Source organism: Nilaparvata lugens, chromosome X (assembly GCF_014356525.2).
Source record: "Nilaparvata lugens isolate BPH chromosome X, ASM1435652v1, whole genome shotgun sequence".
In the NCBI taxonomy this organism is placed as follows: domain Eukaryota; kingdom Metazoa; phylum Arthropoda; class Insecta; order Hemiptera; family Delphacidae; genus Nilaparvata; species Nilaparvata lugens.
Genome location: NC_052518.1, coordinates 23,381 through 45,553, shown reverse-complemented (window position 1 = coordinate 45,553; position 22,173 = coordinate 23,381). Strand labels below are relative to the sequence as shown.

The following is a 22,173-nucleotide window of genomic DNA, read 5'->3' as shown; positions in this document are numbered from 1 at the left end:
ATTATGATACCCCACTATACCCCACTTGGGGTGATCATAATATTCTTTTCTAAAACATGATCATGAGCTTATGAACATATATGAAATTGAATTTTGTTTGCTGTGGGGTAATCAGGTGATTGCAAGTGCCGTAATCGACAAGCATTCTCTTCACATTTAGTTTTGGAAAATACGCAGCATGATTGTGTATTTTGCTCTCATAAATGGGACCTCACAAGTACATGAACCACTCAGCTCTCAGCTCAAGCACCAGATAAACGCATATCTTATCATTGTAGGCGCATTGTGCAATACTTTTTCCAAATGAATAATCCTCAACTACAATTTAATGACATTTTTATGGCTAGGAAATGGTAGAGCTGGAATAAAACGGCGTTTCAAAACTTACTTTACACCTTTGAAACCTTTGAAATATAGAAATGCACTTCAAAATGTTTTTTCAAAGTCTTATATTTTTAAAAATTTGCTTTAAGGCTGAGCAAAGGCTAAAAATAAACTTTCTACTAGTGATATTTTAAAACTTTTTCGATTAGTTTATCATCAAGCTATCAAAATGAAAAAAGTTTTCTCAGGAAAACATTTTTTTCTGATCATTACTTTTTGAGATATGAGCGCCTAAAGTTTAAATTTTTGGGACAGAACATTTCAAATTCGGTAAGAGATAAATCCATGAGATTTCGAGGATGGATTCTTCATGGTATTGTTGATCTAGAAAAACAAAAATTTCCTAAAAATATCAATTTTTGAAAAAGTTATTCAATTTACCAAAAATAAATAACTAAAATTTATCTTTGGTTATTTTCAGTAAATTGAATAACTATCTTAAAAGTTGATATTTTCAGAAAATTTCTGTTTTACTAGATCAACAATACCATGAAGAATCTATCCTCTAAATGTCATGGATTTATCTCTTACCGAATTTGAAATGTTCTGTCCCAAAAATTTAAACTTTAGGCGCTCATATCTCAAAAAGTAATGATCAGAAAACAATTTTTTCCTGAGAAAACTTTTTTCATTTTGATAGCTTGATGATAAACTAATCGAAAAACTTTTAAAAATATCACTAGTAGAAAGTTTATTTTTAGCCTTTGCACAGCCTTAAAGCGGAATGTCACTCATGCATTCTCTCACTCAACACAACCGTAGGAAAAAGATCATAAGAAGATATCTCAGAAAATATCTATGGTATATCTAAGTTGAGAAGATACTGTATCATATTGCGATGATACTGTATCATATTGTGATGATACTATATCATGTGTGGTGATACTGTATAATTTATGGTGATATACCAAGCTATAGGGCGTTTATGTTGCAATTCTCAAGCTCATAATCCTAGTAGTTGTTTTTGGTGAAGCTATGTGACGCTAGTAGTCTCTCATAATGTGCCCTTCTTACACTCTTACACTCCCCAACAACACAGCAATAATAGTCAGTAATCGACAGTTAACAAAAATCGGTTTCAGTTAACAAAAATCGGCTTCAAATTTGGAACATAAACTACCTATAATAGATAGACTTCGTCTATGTGGGAGCTCTTTTAACTAGTGATGGGAATGTCTCCGAAGAAATAGATCCTAGCATCAAACTTTTCAAGTTCAGACTCCTATCTAGAGTGAACACTTACTATGTTCAAACTAATGGGATGTTTAATAATTAGGAATTTGTAATAGAGAGAGAGAGAGATCTAAATTCTCTTCTCTATTTTCTTGGGATTATGCCCGGCGCCAATCAATCCCTCTAAGATTGATGAAAATGAAATGGAATAATGAAACTCGACATGGTTATGAGTAAGGTAGATACAAGTGAAAGGCCAAGTAGAGAATAACAATGGAAATTTATTGAGAAAAAGAAAATTAAATATTTAAAGCAAAGATTAAACAAACATTTGAAATATTAAAATAAATGAATTAGAAGATAACAAAATCTGAAATGATAAAGTTTACAATTTTATGTGAGAGGAGCCAAAAAATATTTGAATAAAAGATTACAGAGAAAAATAAGTAGTTATTAAAAAAAATGTCAAATGAAAGTTACCGGAGTTTATGACAAAATTAAATTTGAAAAATATTCAATTAAAACTTTGTGGGCTAATAGGGATTTCTTGAAAGGCTGGTGGGATAAGATATTAGTAATTAGAATATTATATGGATTAATGTAAAATAAATAACTCACAAAACCTTTCTGAACTTTTCCAGTCAGGGCTCTATAATCCTCTGAAGTCTGGAGTTCAAGTACACTTGACACTTCACACTCAAAATTCCATTAAAAACGCACTACTGAGAACCGAGCTAGCACAATTTGCACCCTTATTTGTGGGCCATCCCCACCATGCCTACCCTTACTGCCCTAGAGTCGCCACGTGGTAAAATGCCATGTGCTCTGACAGGCAACAATTGTGAAAATATATACTTGTTTTAGGTAGCTTATATTATACTTCTAAATAATTAAAATTAAAGGCTCCTCTTAAAAAATATGATAATAAATTACAGTATTTATACCTGTTCTACAAAATTGCAATCTTATTATTAAGTTATATTTTATTATTTATTGAGATGAATTTGATAAATACTGGTGTAATTTTACAGAATTTGTATAGCATAGCAATTATTGATTACATTTGTACACACGTTAGCTTCTCATTTAAATAATATTCAATTACACTAATTCAAATTTGTTGTAGGGAAAATAATCAATTTACTTATTAACGATTTTGACAATGAATACTTCACTTTTATATATGTACCTATATTCATATATATTTCTTTGAGTCTATAATTACAATAACAATATTTTTGCCCTCCTGTTATCATCATCCATTCTTTCATTCATACATTATTTCATTACTTCATGCTCACTAATCAATTACTAATACAACTAAATACTATTAATATTCTATACCAATACTACCATTCCTACTATAATACATGCATATATAACTTCTACTACACTATCACTATATATTAGTAAGCTATATACATGCTGCCACTATCACCACGTGCTCAGCTACTCTCTCACTCTCTCCCTCTCACACACGCATGCGCTCTCACTCACACGAGGACCTATTATTCTAACCCTATGACTATTTACAATGAAGAACCTTCCAGAACTTGTTCTCTGAATAGCCAACGGTTTCAAAATACCCTTTCTTCAGGTTCTTGGAAATTCATTTATTGAAATTCAAAAAGGAAGTTTCTTCTTTAAAAGTGGGAAAAAGGCACGTGGTTCACACATGTCAACGGCTCAAGAGCTACAAAACTCAAGTTTTCTAATAACGTATTTCTTCAGGACTACTTAATTTTTCCGTTGCAAAATAGTACAATTTTTATTTTATGTCCAAAAGTATTTAAAAGGGTACTATGGTATTATTTTATAACTAAATACTCATGTTATATAGAGCGTTGGTGAGGCCTGTGGTGTGCTATTGATCTGAGACCTGGGTGCTTACTTGCGTCAAAACTAAGAGCTTTCGAAAAAGGGTGATAAGAAGAATTGATGGTCCTACTTATGAAAATGGAATTGGAAAGTAAAAATGACTGTGAGATTGATGACTTGTTGCATAGTGAATATATTGTAAGGCTCTTCAAATTAGGTAGAATACGGTGGATTGGGCACTTCTCTAGAATGCATATGGATAGAATATCCAAACGTTTGTGGCGAGAAAAACTTCTCAACAGACATAGGAAGGGCAGACCTAGGACCTAGGAATAGGTGGACTGATGACGTAGAAAGAGATTTGTGGATCCTCGGGCTGCGTAATTGGAAGATGTAGGCAGAGGATCGAATTGTATGGAGAGGCTTTGTAAAGGAGGCCAAGGGTCACATCAGTCTGTAGCGCCTAACAGTATGTAAGTTGTATAATATATAATGTGTATTGAATTAATTATATGTACTCTGAATAGCTTATGTCATGTATAATTGACCGAGCGAAGTGAGGTCTAAGATTGTAGGTGACGGTTTTGCATTTCTCTTTATTTATAATATCTGTTTAGATTTATGTTCCGCATTTATTATACGGAGAAACGCGGCAATAGATTTTCATAATGTTTGACGTGTATGTTCCTTTTTTAATTGCGCGTTGACTTATACAGGATGTTTCAAAAGTAGTGTAGAACATTTCAGGGTATTGTTCCTGGATGATAGGAGACTACGAATGTCGTATTTGAAGTGTCCAAAACTCAGCGGTTATCTTTATAGCTGCCATTTTGTTTTTTCACTTGGGAATTTTTATCTCAAGAACGAAATGTATTGATCTGAAATTTGCATAAATATTTATGCTATGAAGACTCAACTTTAAAAAGTAAAATAAAAATGTTCTATGTAAATTTTCAAAATGGCGGCCATATTAAATTTTTGATGGCCAATTTCACGAAAACCGTTCACTTTACAGAAAATTTACAAGAGTCAAAAAAGTTAGTAAATTTTATCAAGATTTCAAGGATACCTTATTTTAAGATTGATCAGAGAATAACAGAGAAAACAACTAGCAAATTTTATCAAGATTTCAAGGATACCTTATTTATTAAGATTGATCAGAGAATAACAGAGAAATCTATTCTTTTCGTACTGCATGCATGACCACTTTCCACCATTTAAACATCAATATTACATTTTTAATTCCAGTTGTATTCAAGATGAAGCTTTGAAACTCGGTATGGCTGCATATGGCCATCCAGCTGATTTTATAATGTTTCAGATTATCTTGTCTGTGCATTTCTCATTGTCATGCATGTAGTACGAAAAGAATTAATTTCTCTGTTATTCTCCGACCAATCTTAATAAATAAGGTATCCTTGAAATCTTGATAAAATTTACTAACCTTTTCGTCTCGTAAATTTTCTGTAAAGTAAACGGTTTTCGTTAAATTTGCCATAAAAAATTTAAAATGGCCGCCATTTTGAAAATTTACATCGGAAATGTTTCATTGTGTCACCTGGTCATATGGGACATATATATGAATCATATATTTATCTCATATTGATCAGGATTTTAGAGTTTTAAATTAGAAAAGTTTAATGAACAGTGTTTTTGTCTTTGAACATTTTTTGTCATCGACAGAAAGATTGTTTATTTCATTTGTTGTCAAAATTAACGTAGCTTCTCTTTTGTTTTTAATAACAAACGTGCTGCTTGCGCGACAGATAAAAATATGTATTTGAAATGGCTTCCATGTTTGGCATTGACTGAGTTATATTTAATACCCAAAATTTTACTTTTGGGCAGTCTGTCAGTGTGTCGGTGTGTGATCTCGTTCGATAGGACTGTGAGTAAAGTCCGGCTGTTCTGGTGAAGGGGATAGATTTAGTTCTTGTTTTATAATACAGTTTTCCTGTCACAGTTCGGGCAGTTTAAAGAGAATTGTATTATTAAATAGGAAGGGATCTGAACCCACTTCATTAGATCAGTTATTTTGATTTTTAATTAATAATTAACGTCGCGTTCCAACCAGTGGATGCCAAATTGGGAAGCCATTTTCATAAAGGTAGGTGACTACTGAGTCATTGTTTTAAAATTTTCATTAACCACAAGAAATGAATCTTCACTAGCAGCAAAGCGAGTAGCCCTTGAAATTGATATGGCGGAAGGTGTGGCTCGTTCATCAATTGGGCTAGTCAGTCGGGTCGAGCGAGGGGTTTGTTACCACTGTCTGAAAAAAATGGCTTTTGGTGGCCCTGAAAAGGGCCAAGTTTGTTGCTGGTGGCCCTGAAAAGGGACCAAGATTGTTGCTGGTGGCCCTAAAAGGGACCAAGGCAGGCTAGATGTTTAGTAGTCGTCGACTGGCGCGATACCACGCCGCGCGAGGGTCCCGGGCAGGTCCGTCTGGTGCGAGAGCAGGCCGGCAGGGGCTCAAGTCAATGGTTTGCAGTCTCCACTCTGGTTTACCCAGGCTACGGAGAGGGCTGACCGGGTGATCTACTAGCCAGAGGTCATGCCGAATCTCCGCCGGGAGGACCTCCTCAACCACTTCCTCGTTTAGAAGGGGCCTTCGGTCAAACCCCGGGCAGGCAGGGTCGTAGGCTTCCGCTGCACACACTCTGATGTCAGTTCGGCCCCCAACCCGCGCATCCAGAACCGCGCGCCAGTTGTTAGGCTGATGCGCTAAGTCTTGGGGCGCAGCTGGCGCGGCGGTGTACAGCCTCAGCCTCTCCTCCACCTGGCGAAGCCGACGTAGGGCCCTCCTCTTCTGGATTGGCGGCCGGCTCGGTTCCTCCTAGGCATCGGCTGGGTAGTAGACAAGGAAGACACCTCAGGTTGCGGTTAGTCTCGCCGTGGTTCCCTCATTGGCCTGCTCGCTGCTCTGCTCCTGGTCTCAGTAGTGGTCTCGGCTGGTAGTGGTCTCGGCTGGTGGTCTCTTCTGGCTCTTCAGTGGAAGGCTGCTAGTGAGCAAGTGCTATCGAGGGTAGCTGAGTAGCCCCCTTTTATTCACAGTCCCCGAGTTCACCTGCGCTGCTATTGGCCGGTGGTGCTCGGCCAATAGAAACGCAGGAACGGGTGGCGGCGACTGAGGCGCACCCTGGTGGCGGGTGGGTCAACCACTCATTTGGTTGATGCGTGGCATGGGGAGCAGAGCAGAGCGGCAGGCTGAAAGGTAGCGAACGTGAGGGAGGTATCAATTCCCCCCCGTTTGAGGTAGCCACGGCGAGGATTTATTGATTGCAAAAAACAAGATACAATGTTTACAAAATATACAAAAGTGCCATTGGGCGATAATTTTACTGAAGTGAGACCAGAAGGGTCTCCCCAAACAGGTGGGTTATTATTCCAAGAGATGTTGCTGGTCGGTGGTTGGAGCTGGGTGTAGTTGAGTCTCGTACACCTTGATGGTTTCGTTGTCATGGGTGATCCAGTAGACAGCTCCTTGGTTGTGGGCGACCGTATATGGTCCCTTCCATCTGGGTGCTAGGCCCGCGTGGAATTTCTGAGCCTTGTTTGAGAGTTGATGATTCTGTGTGAGCACCTGGTCGCCGATCTGGTAACGAGGCTGTGTCTCAGCTATCGGGTCTCCCTTCCTATTGAGATAATTTTCTTGGTTCAACACGGCTTCGCGTTGGATTGCGGTTAGCGTGTGTAGATGCTGGTTAATATGGTCTTTGTGCGGTTCGAGTTGATTTTCGGGCCAGTGGCTCCATTCCCCTGGCCGTGGAAGGGTTTGGCCAAACAGGATTTGACTGGGGCTGTATCTTGTTGCCGTGTTCTGTCGATTTCGCAGGGTGAATAGCACAGATGGTAGTTGGTTCTCCCATTCTTGGTGTTGTTCTTGTAGGCACATCCATAGTCCCTTCTTGAGTTCCTGGTTCCTTCTCTCGGTAGGTTTGGCTCGGGGGTGATAAATTGGCATGGTGTAGTGTAAGACTCCCCATTTGAGGCAGAGTTCATTCCATAGTTTCCCCGTAAACTGAGTGCCATTGTGCGGCCAATCGTGTTGGCGTCGCCATGAGGCAGCGGGTAGGCTTCTATCCACCTGGAGAAAGAATCAGTGATGACCAATATGAATCGATTTCTTCGCTTGGAGAGTGGGTAGGGGCCCATCAGATCGAGACATACGGTTTCCCATGGTCTAGTAGACCGTCGCGGTCGTTGCATAGGTTCGTGATTCCGGTTGTACGCTTTTGAGCAGCTACACAGCAGGCAATTTTGTACATACGCGGTTATCTGCGCCTTCATACGGGGCCAAGTGTAGTATGTAGCGATGTTTCGGTAGGTTTCGGTGTAGCCTGGATGTCCCATTAGATCATCGTCGTGATAGCGGAACAGTAGCCGGGTGCGAAAGTTGGGCGGTATGACTATTCGCCAACCATCGCGTGTCTTCTTCTCCCAGAGTCGGTTGTGTAGGCGGTAACTGGTGAGGAATACTTGATCAGTTCCCGGTTGATCCTCCAACGGTCGGGGTTCGATCTCCATCCATTGTTGCACCTGCACGTTGATCTGGTCGTCTGTGGCCTGTGCTTTCCGAATCTCTTCTAACAGTTCAGTTTCGGTTGCAATGCTTGCTAGCGTAGCAGGTTCACTGGTGACTGGCAGGATGTCAGGAGGCATGGTTCGTTCTAGTTGTTGACTGGTCTCCTCAACTTTTTCGTTGTTGGGTTGCCGTGACAGTGCGTCAGCGAACTGATTCTCTTTACCCGGGCAGTGTTCTAGGGTGAAGTCAAATTCTTGTAGGAGCAGGGCCCATCGAGTGAGTTTGGCGCGGCTGTCCTTTGCAGTTTGTAATCAGGTAATCACCTTATTGTCGGTACGGAGTATGAATGGCCTGCCTTCCAGGTAAGGGCGATATCGCTTTATTTCCCAGACAACCGCAAGGCACTCTTGTTCGTTACTGTGATACTGTTGTTCCGTGTGGTTCAGCTTGGCACTGGCGTATGCGATCACCTTACGGTCATTGTTGATTTCTTGGTATAGGACAGCCCCTATACCGACCTTGCTGGCGTCTGTCTGTAGGATGAAGGTCTTGGAGAAATCTGGTCGACAGAGTGGTTGGATGTTGGCGGCCAATGCTTGTAGGCGGCGGAAAGCTGTCTCTTCTGTTGGTGACCATTTCCATTGCGTCTTCGTGCTAAGTAGCTCAGACAGAGGCGCACAAACGTCAGCGGCGTTGGGTAAAAATTCTCGTAGCCAGCCGACTACTCCGAGAAATTCTTGCAGTTTCTTTCTGGTGGTGGGTGGTTGGGCAGAAGTCACAGCTAGGATAGCCTGCGGTTTTGCTTGGTTGCCCTCGGAGGTGATTATGTGACCGAGGTATTCAAGTTGCTTGTGGCCGATATGGCATTTTGCTGCTGAGACAGAGAGATTGTATAGATTTAACCGTTCAAACACTTTGGCTAAGTGGAGTAAGTGTTCTTCCCAGGTATCCGAGTACACAATGATGTCGTCGAGATAAGCGTAGCAGAACTTGTCGACGTATCCACTCAGTACCTTGTTCATCATGGATTGGAAGCAGCTGGGTGCATTTCGTAGGCCGAAAGGCATGACCTTAAATTGTAGCTTTTCGCCATAGGGAGTGGTGAAGGCCGTGTAAGGTCGAGACTGGGGTGCGAGTGGTACCTGCCAGTATCCCATCCGTAGGTCGAGTGAGCTGAATATTTTTGAAGTTCCCAGGCTTCAAATGACGTCCTGTAGGGTCATCTGCGGTGCTGTGGCTGGAACGGTGATGGAATTCAGCCATCGGTAATCGATGCAGAACCGTGATGTGCCGTCCTTCTTGGGGACAACGACGATTGGAGAGTTGTAAGGCGAATCACTGGCTTCTACCAGGTTGCGTTCCTTGAGGGCGGCAACTTCGGACTCAATAATTTACAGTTTCTCCCGTGAGTATCGGTAAGGCCGCTGGCTGCGTATTTCTGAGCTGTTGAGTTGAATTGTCATGGTGGCGGCCGTGGTGATGGAGGGTGGCATCTGCTCCATGAACAATTTTGTGTGTTGTTGCAGTAATACTGTTAACCATCGGTGCTGGTCGCTGGGCGTGTCTTCTAGTAACTTATCAACCAGGTGAGTGTCCATCTCTACTGAGACTGGTGGTTGCGCTATCCAGAAGATAGTGTCTCGCTGCGTCTTGCCATAGATTAGCCTGTCTTGCTCAAAGTCAAGCACTGCCTTATTCTCCCGAAACCATGGTCGTCCCAAGATGATGTCTTTGCGTAGGTCAGGTAGACCTAGGAAGGGAATATTTTGAATGTGCTGTTGGATCTGGAGTTCCAGATGTTCTTGTATGGCCGTTTTGCAGCTAGTGGGACGGTTGGCCAGCAGTACAGGAAGCTTTAGCGGTTGGATCCGTGTACTGTGGTCGAGGTGGGCAGCTCTCACAAAGTTGTGCGTTGCGGCTGAATCGAGTAGAGTGTGTAGTTGTTTACCTGCGAGGATGACAGGGATCTGGGGTAGAGTCTGTCCGTCTATCTGGATCACGGCTAGGTTCAGTGCTTGGCTGGGTGGAGGGCTGGTGATGTGGTTGTTGACTACTGGGGCGGCAGTGTTGGTGACCTTGTCAGTGACTGCAGCCAGGGTAGTGTTGGTGACCTGGTGGTTGACTGCGGCTGGGGCAGTGTTGGTGACCGGCTGGTTGACGGCGGCTAGGTCAGTGTTGGTGACCTGGTGGCTGACTGTGGCTGGGGCAGGGTTTGGTGACCTGGTGGCTGAATGCGGCTGGGTCAGCGTTGGTGACCTGGTCGTCGACTGCGGCGAGGGCAGTGTTGGTGACTCCATCCATGACAGCGATCCCGGTAGGTGGCGGGTGCGTGTGGGTCACAGTTGCATGTTCCTCCCCAGGCTGGTGGTCGATGACGCGCTCATCGTCGGCTGGTGATGCTGTCCTCTCGCGGGCCAGTAGAGGCGTGGCTGCTGGGTGCTGTGGAGAGTCTCTGTCAGCCGGGAAGAGCAAGGGGTCTTCGGTGACATTGGAAGGAGACTTAGCGACGCTAGCAGGGTCTACGGTGGCGTGACGGGTAGGCGATTGATCCGTTGTGAGTGAGACGGTCATGAGTGACGGCTGGGTGGTTGACGTGCAAGGGTGTGCCAGACGTGGTTGCTGTTGTGAGACGGTGACCTGGGTGACGACTGGTACTGGGTCATTCTTGATAGCCTTGGCTTATATTTTGGTCGACTGTTGAGGTCGGTTTCCAGGTCGTTGGCGATCATGATCAGCTCTTCATAGTTCGTGGGACGAGCAGCTCGAACTAGGGTGCGAAGCTTGGAACTCAGCTGACCTTTGAGCAGGGCGATCACCTCATCTTCAGCCAGGTTGGTTCCTAAGCGCTGCTGTAGTTGGAGCTTCTGACGGATGAATCGCTCCACTGGCTGGTTCGGTTTGTGGGTGGTGCCATAAAATCTCGTGTGAGCGGCTGCGATTTTATGGGCTCCCGAGAAACGGGCCTGAAGTCGGTCACAGAACTGTTCCCAGGTGGTGACGAATTCTCCGTAGTCTCTCCACCAGGCGGCGGTGTCGTCTTGTAGTTGCGCTTTTAGAAGCATGACCCAGGTATAGCTGGGAATGTGGTGACCCTGTAGCAGCTCGGTGCACTGTCGCATGAAGGTGATGGGGTCTTCATGGAGCTTGCCGCAGAAGAACGGTAGCAGGGTCGCTATGCTGGTCAGCTGGCTGAGGTTGCCGGTGTAGCTGACGGCTGGAGCCGCTAAGTTGGCCATGTTGCTGGTTGCGGTAGTGGCGTGACTAGAGGTTGACGGTGGAGCAGGCAGGTTGACGGTCAGCGCACTGGGTTGCAGGGTGGTTGGTCGAGCGGGCTCGCTGGTGAAGGCGGGTGGCTGCATTGCCCCAGTTTCGCTGGTGGAAGCGGGCGGCTGCGTCGTGCTGCTGTCGGTTTGACCAGTGGTCTGTGCAGGCCAGCCGGCGAATGTAGACTTGGTGTGCTGGCTGGTTGACTGCATCGAATCTTCGGTGGTCGTATCTCCACTGTCTCCGGCTCCAGTTCTAGTTGCTACCATGTTCAGGTGTTATGGGCACCACTGGGAAATTGCCTGTTCCCAGACAGGTATTCTGAATTGAAAGATTCAGAGACACATTTTGTTGAAAGAAAATAAGTTTGAATTTTTTGTGTGAAAAATTCAAGACATACATTTAGATGAAAAATTTAAGACATACATTTAGTTGAAAATTTAGGTTGACATTTTGTTTGAAAAAAAGTTTTGACAGTGGTAATGGGTTACTGTATCTCCATACAGTGAGTGGCCCCACGTTGGCAGGCGCCAATAATTGATATGGCGGAAGGTGTGGCTCGTTCATCAATTGGGCTAGTCAGTCGGGTCGAGCGAGGGGTTTGTTACCTCTGTCTGAAAAAAAATGGCTTTTGGTGGCCCTGAAAAGGGCCAAGTTTGTTGCTGGTGGCCCTGAAAAGGGACCAAGATTGTTGCTGGTGGCCCTAAAAGGGACCAAGGCAGGCTAGATGTTTAGTAGTCGTCGACTGGCATGATACCACGCCGCGCGAGGGTCCCGGGCAGGTCCGTCTGGTGCGAGAGCAGGCCGGCAGGGGCTCAAGTCAATGGTTCGCAGTCTCCACTCTGGTTTACCCGGGCTACGGAGAGGGCTGACCGGGTGATCTACTAGCCAGAGGTCGTGCCGAATCTCCGCTGGGAGGACCTCCTCGACCACTTCCTCGTTTAGAAGGGGCCTTTGGTCAAACCCCGGGCAGGCAGGGTCGTAGGCTTCCGCTGCACACACTCCAATGTCGGTTCGGCACCCAACCCGCGCATCCAGAACCACGCGCCAGTTGTTAGGCTGGGGCGCTAAGTCTTGGGGCGCAGCTGGCGCGGCGGTGTACAGCCTCAGCCTCTCCTCCACCTGGCAAAGCCGACGTAGGGCCCTCCTCTTCTGGATTCGGCGGCCGGTTCGGTTCCTCCTAGGCATCGGCTGGGTAGTAGACAAGGAAGACACCTCAGGTTGCGGTTAGTCTCGCCGTGGTTCCCTCATTGGCCTGCTCGCTGCTCTGCTCCTGGTCTCGGTAGTGGTCTCGGCTGGTAGTGGTCTCTGGTAGTGGTCTCGGCTGGTGGTCTCTTCTGGCTCTTCAGTGGAAGGCTGCTAGTGAGCAAGTGCTATCGAGGGTAGCTGAGTAGCCCCCTTTTATTCACAGTCCCCGAGTTCACCTGCGCTGCTATTGGCCGGCGGTGCTCGGCCAATAGAAACGCAGGAACGGGTGGCGGCGACTGAGGCGCACCCTGGTGGCGGGTGGGTCAACCACTCATTTGGTTGATGCGTGGCGTGGGGAGCAGAGCAGAGCGGCAGGCTGAAAGGTAGCGAACGCGAGGGAGGTATCAAAATATTCATTTGATTATTATTATTTCTAATTATAATTCTAATTTTGTACAAATAATTTATTGTTCTGTTTTAAATATCAAAAACCTGTACGATCTTTTCTTGTTTTTCATTTTCCCACCCTTACATTTTCGGTGAAGGCACATTTTGCTTACATATTTGGTGGAGGTTTATCCTGCCATCCACATATTCCTTACATATTTGGTGGAGGCGTTCCACATCGTGCTTACAATTCTATTTTCTAAAGTTGAGTGTCTTCATAGCATAAATATTCATGCCAGATTTCAGATCAATACAACATTTCGTTCTTGAGATAAAAATTACTAAGTGAAAAAAAACAAAATGGCAGCTATTAGGATAACCGATAAGCTTTGGACACTTCAAATACGACATTTGTAGTCTCCTATCATCCAGGAACAATACCCTAAAATGTTCGACACTACTTCTGAAACACTCATATAAGGTATTTTCTGATTTTGCATTTTAAGAATGATATAAATAGTCCAGTCAAGGAAGAGTTATAGAGGGAAAAGTTGGGATGACAATTTTTGACCCGGCAGTTCTGTTTAGGGTAGTAAGGAGGTAAACATATCAAAAGTCCCCACCCGTACCCCCTGTTCTAAGGGGTGGGGGTGGTTTAAACGTACGATTTTTTGGTTTCTCACATATAACTCGAAAACTATCCATCTCACGAACATGACTGTTCTATACAAAATCGAAGGTTTTGATATGTTCACCCCCTAAGTGGTCCCAACAAAGCTGCAAAGTCAAAAATTGTGCTGAAAACACTCCCTCCAAATTCTTTTGTCAATTGGTCTACTGTTGCAAAACTGAAGATTTCAAGACTCAACAATAAAGTTGCTGCAACAGTCGTAGGGAAATGCGTAAAGTGTGAAATTATACATCAAATTGAAGAGAATTTGATGATCTATACGCTCATAATTAGCACGGATTTTTTCATCGATATTTAAGAAGTTATAAGATAAAAAATTGGAAGCAAGGGTAGGGGTGGGGACTTTTGATATGTTTACCTCCTTACTACCCTAAACAGAGCTGCCGGGTCAAAAATTGTCTGCCAAACTTTTCCTTCTATCCCCTTTTTTGAGCATTCATTGCCTGGACTGAAAAGGAAAAGTAGCCTCCTTTATATGCCAATATTACCGTAAAAATCAGACTATATAGTACTTTACGTCACAAGTCCGGTAACAGTAGTTTACCGTATAAGTATGATTGTTTCTGCCCGAAACGTAGTTGAGGGCAGAATTATCATACAGTTGAGGGCAGAATTATCATACGAATGCGGTAAATACGTTACCGTACAAGTTACGTACAATATTCTTTGTCATACTTTTCTCAGAAAGGATAATATTGCTGAGAAACAGTAACCATTAACTTACCTGCTGCTGTTCGAGTTACTGCATTCTATAAACATGATCTAGCCCATAGCTCCTAGGTCATAACAGACCCATCTAGCTCAAATAGAATAATAAAGGCCGATGTTAAAAAACGTCAGATGAGTTCTTATAACTTGAAACTTATTAGATGAGTTCTAATAATATTTGAGCTATTCTATTAGTTACTTAGATATTATTAACTCACTCTCTTCTTCTCACTAGAGTTCTCAACAATAAGAAGTTTAAATTATTGTTATCAATATAACAACTAAAGACTATAACGCTAATACTATATAGCTATTTGAATCAGTTTGAATGTTCCAATTTCGGAACTGGGAAACATACTCGACTGTAAAGAAAACCATATGATCTCTTTACAGTATAGTATGCTGTAATGAAAATCACATGTTTTCTTGTTCTGCAAACAGCTGTTTACCGGCTTGATTTGATGCATGGAAAACAGCTGCAATTGAGTAAGTATGACAAAAAAATTATTCATCATAAATGAGCAATAAAGTGGATCATTAAGTGCATCCAATGACACATGCTGAGAGTAACATAGTATTTTCTCTCGACCTTTCTCTGCTTTCAACTCGATTGGATCTTGATGATGATAGTAGTTTACAACAGATGAAGTGAGGACTAAAATTCGAGTCGACGGTTTTGCATTTCTCTTTATGTTCTCATATGTTCATATTTATGGCGAAATAGATTTTCATGAAATTTGACAGGTATGTTCCTTTGTAGCATTGTCGATACTCCAACCCAAGCAGCCATTAGTCGTTTTCTCACCGATATCTTGCCGACACAACAGGACAGGACAGAATTTACTCTGGTGAACAGTATTAGGGAATGCTGTGGTTTATAACTGCGCGAGGCCTATGGCTCACAGAACTAATAGTTCCTAAATAAATTTTAACTCAGTATGTTGAAATTGTTGCAGATGTGGTGGAATGATGCCGAGTGTATATCATCGCTGCTGACATTTGAGCATCTCAGACTAATGTGCCAGGATTCATCAGTGGTTATACCAGAGCCGATAACACTCAAGACCATTCCAAATCCTCTCGAGTAAGTCAACTTTCCGAGATAGTCATGTAATTGCTTTTTTGTCATAGCCATTCATTTTCAGCTGTTTCCCATGCATGGAATCAAGCCGGTAAACAGCTGTTTGCAGAACAAACATACTATACTGTAGAGAGATCACGGGCCCGTTTCACGAAGGTACAAGTAGGTTACAAGTCTTGTTGCCAACCATGGTTTTGGAGAACAGCTGATTACTAGCGTTTCACAAAAGCAGAATTGTAAACTTGTAGTTACAATGAATTTCTACAAGTTTACAAATGATTTGCTTGTTACAAACAAGTGTTTCACAAAGATTTTCATTGTAGCCAACAATTTTTGTCGAAATTACTTGTTCGCAACTATGAAATTTCTACCAAAGTGGAAAGCTATGTAAAGGATTCACAAGTGATTATTAAAATGATTTTAAATATTCAATAAATATTTCTAATAATCAAAAATGCCCTATATTCCTGTATAATTCATAATTTTGGAAATATATGCATCAGGCAATTGAATTTAATAAATTTCCAAAATAGTTATTAATGTGTTACCTCATAGGTTATGTGTACTATAGTATATATACACAGTATATATAGTACATTTTCTATATATATATATATATATATATATATATATATATATATATATATATATATATATATATATATACAGAGTACATATACTGTGTAGGTTACAAATGAAGACGACTGTACAAAAAACATTATATTGCTTTCAAATATTTTCAAAGTAATTATTGAAAAGTACAAGTAACCTTTATAAAGGATGAAAAATGGAAACCATCATGAAAATAGGTTATGTTTACTATTGAAGTACTTGTAGACTTGTAAAATTGTAAACTTGTAGATCATAATTTTTGTGAAATGTGAGTACTTGTAAACTTGTAACTACAAGTACTTGTTCGTAACCATGGTTGGTAACAATACTTGTACCTTTGTGAAATAGGCCCCATTATGTCTTCTTTACAATCGAGTATGTTTCCTAGTTCCGAAATTGGAACAGCAAAACTGCTGAAAAAAACAGTAGCCTTCAGCGATCATGGTGGAAGTTTTGTCAACTACAATCACAAAATTCCCAATTCGGAATTTGTAAACTAGGTTATGTTTATAAAATGCATATAGTAACTTCAGCACAAGCAGGTAATGTTTTATATTTCCCAATTATTCTTGAATAAATAAATAAATCTTTATTCAATGACAAGTACATTACAGAATAACAATAATTAAATATTGAATTCAGCAAAAATGCGTAGTTTACAGTCGAAGTGAACTTTGTCTGCAAACAGGAGCTTATCTCATAATTGAAAATAAAATCAGAAATTCGCTTAGCTTAGCATACACACATGAGATATTATAAACTGAAAATAATGCGAATAAAATAATAATGATACTAATGATCCCCGCTAGATTATTATGACAAAAATATTGTACGCTACTTGGCCGCGAATATCTCTTGCAGGGCTCGAATTAAATTCTAAACATCATTCTCGCCACTGCACCGATTTTTATGAGGGTAACCCAAATTACATCAGCAAAACGTTTTCAATTCCCACCCTCATGATATCAGAGACACCCGAAATCTAAATCTTTTCAAAACAAGAGTTAAACTTTGGCTTGTGGAGAAATGTTTTTATAGGTGGGATGGCATTTTTCAGCCATACATGTTTGTGATATTAGCTTATAGGTAAATGCAGATGGGATTTCAAGTAGTCAATTTGTTTCGATTACTCAATGGACTTTCATGTTGTAAGAATGTTATGGAGAAGATGAATTAGTAGTTTTGGCTACTATATTGCTTCTACGATTAATATCTAATGAATCATCGAATCTAATAAATTTATAGGTTATGGCTCTAGCCGCGGCGTCGCTTAGAAGTTTGTCCTTACAATGTAGCCTGGTTTCCATTAGTAGAGTTAGTGGTCGAGTAACTGGCAAACTAACTCTACCAAGCTAACTCTACTTGGTCGAGTAACTGTTTTCACTACAATTGAGAATAGTAGGTAAAGTGTGTTGTCTAGTGAACACAACTAACCTTAAGATGCCAATACTTTTAATAAATTAACACTTAAACACTTATTAACACTTTTTAATAAATCGATACTTTTTAATAAATAACAATACTTCTTAAACTTGATAGCCTACGGCACGACTCTACTCTACTAGCTCGAGACTATTTTCATTAGCATAGTAGAGTGAGAAGCGGTGGTGGGGGAAGGCAAGTGGTAGAGTACTATCCCACGGTGCTATCCCACTCTACTCTACTAAAAACTAGTACTCTACCATGAACGTTTTCATTGGGAGAGTTCACAAGAAAGTTAGTACTTGCCCATAGAACTCTACCACTATCTCTACTAATGAAAACCAGGCTTATATGATAATATGTATACAACATTCTTCCTCACTTTTATTTTTAGGGACTAAAAGTATTGAAACACAATAGAATATAATATCAAATATACAATATACAAAACCATAAATCAATGTATACATTAATAAACTTGCATTTTTAAATTGTTCATCCTCACAATGGTTTACACCCTTAGAATGTATGATAATTAATCTTTATAACATTATTTGTACTTTACATATCATTCATTAATTAATAGATTGATTCAAATTATTATTTTCTTCATAGGAAATGGCCAAACGCTGTTGCCCTGGCTGATGAGAGAATACAAAAAGTGCCATTCGCTTACAATCTGATGAATATCCTTCCAAAATGTCAGCAAGCACAGATTCTCTTCTCTCTCTTCATCCAAGGTAAATCAGCTTCAACGAAAATCCAAATTAAATATCTTCGGGGTGAGTTACAGCATTTAATTTGGATTTTCGTTTAATAATAATTATTAAATTTAGATTAAATATTTAATCCTATATAGTTCATCATCACTAGAAGTAATAGTGACCCAAGAATGGACCCTTGAGGTACTCTGTAAGGCAGATTAAGGGCAGGTTTCCGAGCTCGGCATTTAGCTAAGTTCTACACTTCAACCGGCTTTAAACTCTGGAGTCAGAAAATTGGCTTTCCGAGTCAGAGCGTTAACGTAGTCGAGGACTCAAATAGACCCTGGAGTTTAGAGATCACGTTAGACCCTGTAGTTTATAATTTCGCTTTCTGAGTGAAGGGCTTATAAGTCCAGGACTTCAATTAGATTCTCGCCTCTTTCCGAGTCAAGGATTTATCAAAAATCGTTAAGTCCAGAACTTAAAACAGCGTGATTTTAAACCCTTGACGGGGGTAGGGTTTAAATTTAAGTTCTATACTTAACCGAGCAAACACAATTCAGTTATTGTTTTGGAGTAGATGAATAGCCAAATAAATGTCATGGAATACCGAAATTATTTCAATTAGTCCATCTAAATTCATAATTTATAGTTTGAAAGTTTATTTTAGAATGAAGTTCTTCATAATATTTTGCGTAAAAAACTAACCTTATTTTACGACTGTGACATATCCTAGTAATGTTCAAGGAAAATAATACAAGGATTGCCTTGGAATGGCTATCATCACATCTCCCAATGTGAATATTATTAATCAATTGCATAATTTGTTCAACATATTAGTAATAATAATATAAAAATAATAAATTATTATACAGTTTTTCAAAACAAATACGTTCTCCAACTGAATTTTTATTTCAAAATCAATGGTAAGGATCAATGATAAATAACAGCATATTAACGTAAAATGAAATGTTCGTTTTTTTATATTCGTATTTTTTAAAAGGTTTGGTTTTGCTTTGAATTTATAGATCTACACAATACAAAGAAACCGAAACGTATTTTCACAAAATAGTATTGTTACAAAACAGTTTGTAGAGCATTTGAATTATCCCGCTGCAATCAGCTGTTTTTCTATAGACTTAATGCCAACAATACAACAGCAAAATATTGAGAATTTCCCTCATGTTTACTGCGTTAAAGTCCTGGACTCAAATAAGTCGAGAACTTATAGACCCCGGAGTTTAGAACATAAACCCGTGACTCAGAAAGTTGATTTAGACCCGAGAGCTTATTTCAGTCGTGGACTCTGTAAGTCCAGAAATTTTAGATCCCGAGCTCGGAAACCGGAGAAGAGCTTATTCACTCGCCAACCCAATCAGACAAAAAATCAGGGCAGACGGCTGTCCTGCCGTCTCTGAAAACGCCTGTAAAACGCCTAACATGGTCTGGCTTTAAGAGATTTATAATAAAACACTAGAATATTGTCTAAAAATATCACGAATTTATTAAAAAGTTACAAACATATTTCATCACCTATCTTGGTGACATGTTCAGTGTGTATTTTTAGACAGTGTTTTATTATGGATAAGTATGACTATATCACTATCAGTAGGCCTACTGTATCTGAAGAGAATTTATCATTAAGGGCCGTTTGCACAGTGTAAGTTTAAGCTAAAACTCAAACCAAATCTGGATTCTTTTTGGTTTAAACTAAAACTCAATTTGCACACTATCAGTTTAAACTCTGTATTGAGTTTAAACTCTTGGAAAGTTTAAACCTCCAAAGCAGGAGATTTAAACCATATAATTTGGATTAACTTGGCATCTGTAAAGATTTGATGGGGAAACAGCTGATAGTAAATTATTTTTCAACGGTTGTTTTTAATGCTTCTGTAGACGATGATAATTGTTATTTAGGTTATAAGTGGATCATTATTTGAATGTAAATGTTATAATGGAAGAATTGATAGAAGTTGTTATTGCGATTGATAAAGATGACTGTGAAGAAATTTGGAAACTGAGATGATAGAGAATTTTTTAAATGGTTTTGCTTGAGTAAAGCAACTGCCAATTTAGTATCTGATTAAATACACTACTCGATAGAAAATAAGACAATTTTTAACAGTGGTCTTTGATTAGAAAACATGTTCTTAAAACACATAACAGAGTTTTGCTTTCGAAAGATTTCTAATAAACAAGGAAGACCGTAGTAGATTTAAGCGTAACTAAATAACCTTTTCTTATATTCTAAAATATATTTTTTGGTGGCAACTAAATATAAATTGTATCTAATAGTAATATAGCATTCCATCATTTTATGAAGAACTTCTTGATCGCTTTTCACTTTTATTACCGTACAGCTTACAGCTCTGTGGATTTGGTACGAGGAAATAGTAGCTACATAACCTCAATTTACTGATGGTTTGTAAACAAATAACAAATTTCCTGTAAAAATCAGCCTTCCTGATATTATAAACGATGACATTCTATTACCAACTTAACGCTAAACTAGTTTAACTTACACTGGATTAGTAAATGCTCTGAGAAAACCGATTCAAGTTTAAACTTTCAGATTAACTTAATCGAGTTTAGCAATCTATACTGTGCAAACGGCCCTAAGAAGAATACTTGATTACATTGGGATTCGACAAACTTCTCACTTTGGTATAGTGAGGACCACATTATAATGGCAGTGGAGCAAGATAAGAGAACAGCGTTGTCGATTCTCTGCCTTGCCACTATTGAGGATAGCTGACTCCGGTATATCTAATCTAGTAATATTAACTACTGTTCATACTTGTTAAAAATGATCAATTATATTGTATTCGTCAAGGAAATATATTTTTCAATGATGAAATGATAAATCTTTTTAATTGAGATTGAATATTTTGTTAATTAATTATACGTCTACATTGTTGAAACACGATATGGCAACGTTGCAGAGGTAGAAAAGGATAGCGCTATCTGCTTTGTCCAATGATAGACAAAGATAGCAACACCCTTGTAAATCAAATACTGAATATCTTCATCAGTATCAATAGAACATCGCTATTTGACATATTAAGTCAACATCTAGTCAACACAATACAATACTATAGGATCTATTGGGCCATATGAATAAAAACTGAGCATATGCTCATGAGCATGAGCATGGAGCATAAGGGTTTGCTCATGAGCATTAGGTAGAAGCATAAGAATTTGCTCATTTTTATATGAATAAGCTTTACCTTATACTCTTACCTTATACTCCTGAACTCTGGAGCAAATGCTCACGTATTTTAACGATTTTTCATCAGCTGATTCGCCTTTGTGGCCTTACTTTGTTTTTATAACACAAGTAAGCGCTAAATATGCAAGTATAGACACTACTTGTGTTTGGTCGTTTGCTCTGTTCTCTATGAATAGAGTTTTATGTTAGTTGAGTTCTGAATTTTGAAATAATAGTGTGAAAAAATGTCATCTCTATAATAATCTTCAGCATAATCTTATAATCTCAATAGCCTTTTTATAATCGTCTACACTATCATCTTCTTAAATGCCTATTTCCTATTCTATGATGGCCACCTTTATATCCGATAGGTATCTTTTGTATTTATTCTTTTGTAGGAATAATAGTGATATATATTATGGTTGAATCTAAAAAAAGTTTTATAGTCCTCAACTATTGGTGGTGATCGTATCTGGTATAGCTCCATCTTTCTCACACGAATTAGTAGAGCCATTTTACTATGAGCAAAAGGTGAAAAGCTGCTCTAGACTAGACTCACCTTTTTTGAAGCATTTGCTTCAAAAATTGAGCAAATGCTCTAGTTTATTGATACAATTTTGAGTATAAGCTTCTACTTTCGAGCAAATTAATGCTCAAACTATTTTTCTGATGAGCATGAGCAAAAGGTTTTGCTCACATTTATTCATAGAAAATGAAGCATATGCTCAATATTTTTTCCCTTTCTATTAATAAAACTAAACATTTACCAACAATCCGTGCTATTACAACAGTCGTCCATCGATTACAATGAAATTCATGGTCAGATTCTCCAGACTTTCAGTAAGTAGAAGACAGTATGAACACAACTGCAATATGCTGATTAATATGATTCCCTTAAACTTATTCACCCATAATATAAACAAAAAACTTACAAAATATATTGATGAATGGGTAAAAGCTAGAATATTTTTCAAAATAGACTTTTAATCATAAAATTACACATAATAG

The 22,173-nt window shown here is 39.8% G+C and overlaps 1 protein-coding gene across 1 annotated transcript in view; it reads left to right on the top strand.

Moving 5' to 3' along the window:
- LOC111050612 (KICSTOR complex protein SZT2) overlaps positions 1 to 22,173 on the top strand; it is a gene marked incomplete at its 3' end in the record, with an annotated part of 112,577 nt that overhangs the window by 72,584 nt on the left and 17,820 nt on the right. Inside the window, 2 exon segments of the mRNA XM_039441409.1 lie at positions 15,095 to 15,222; positions 17,869 to 17,993. Of these exon segments, the coding sequence (XP_039297343.1) occupies positions 15,095 to 15,222; positions 17,869 to 17,993 (253 nt within the window).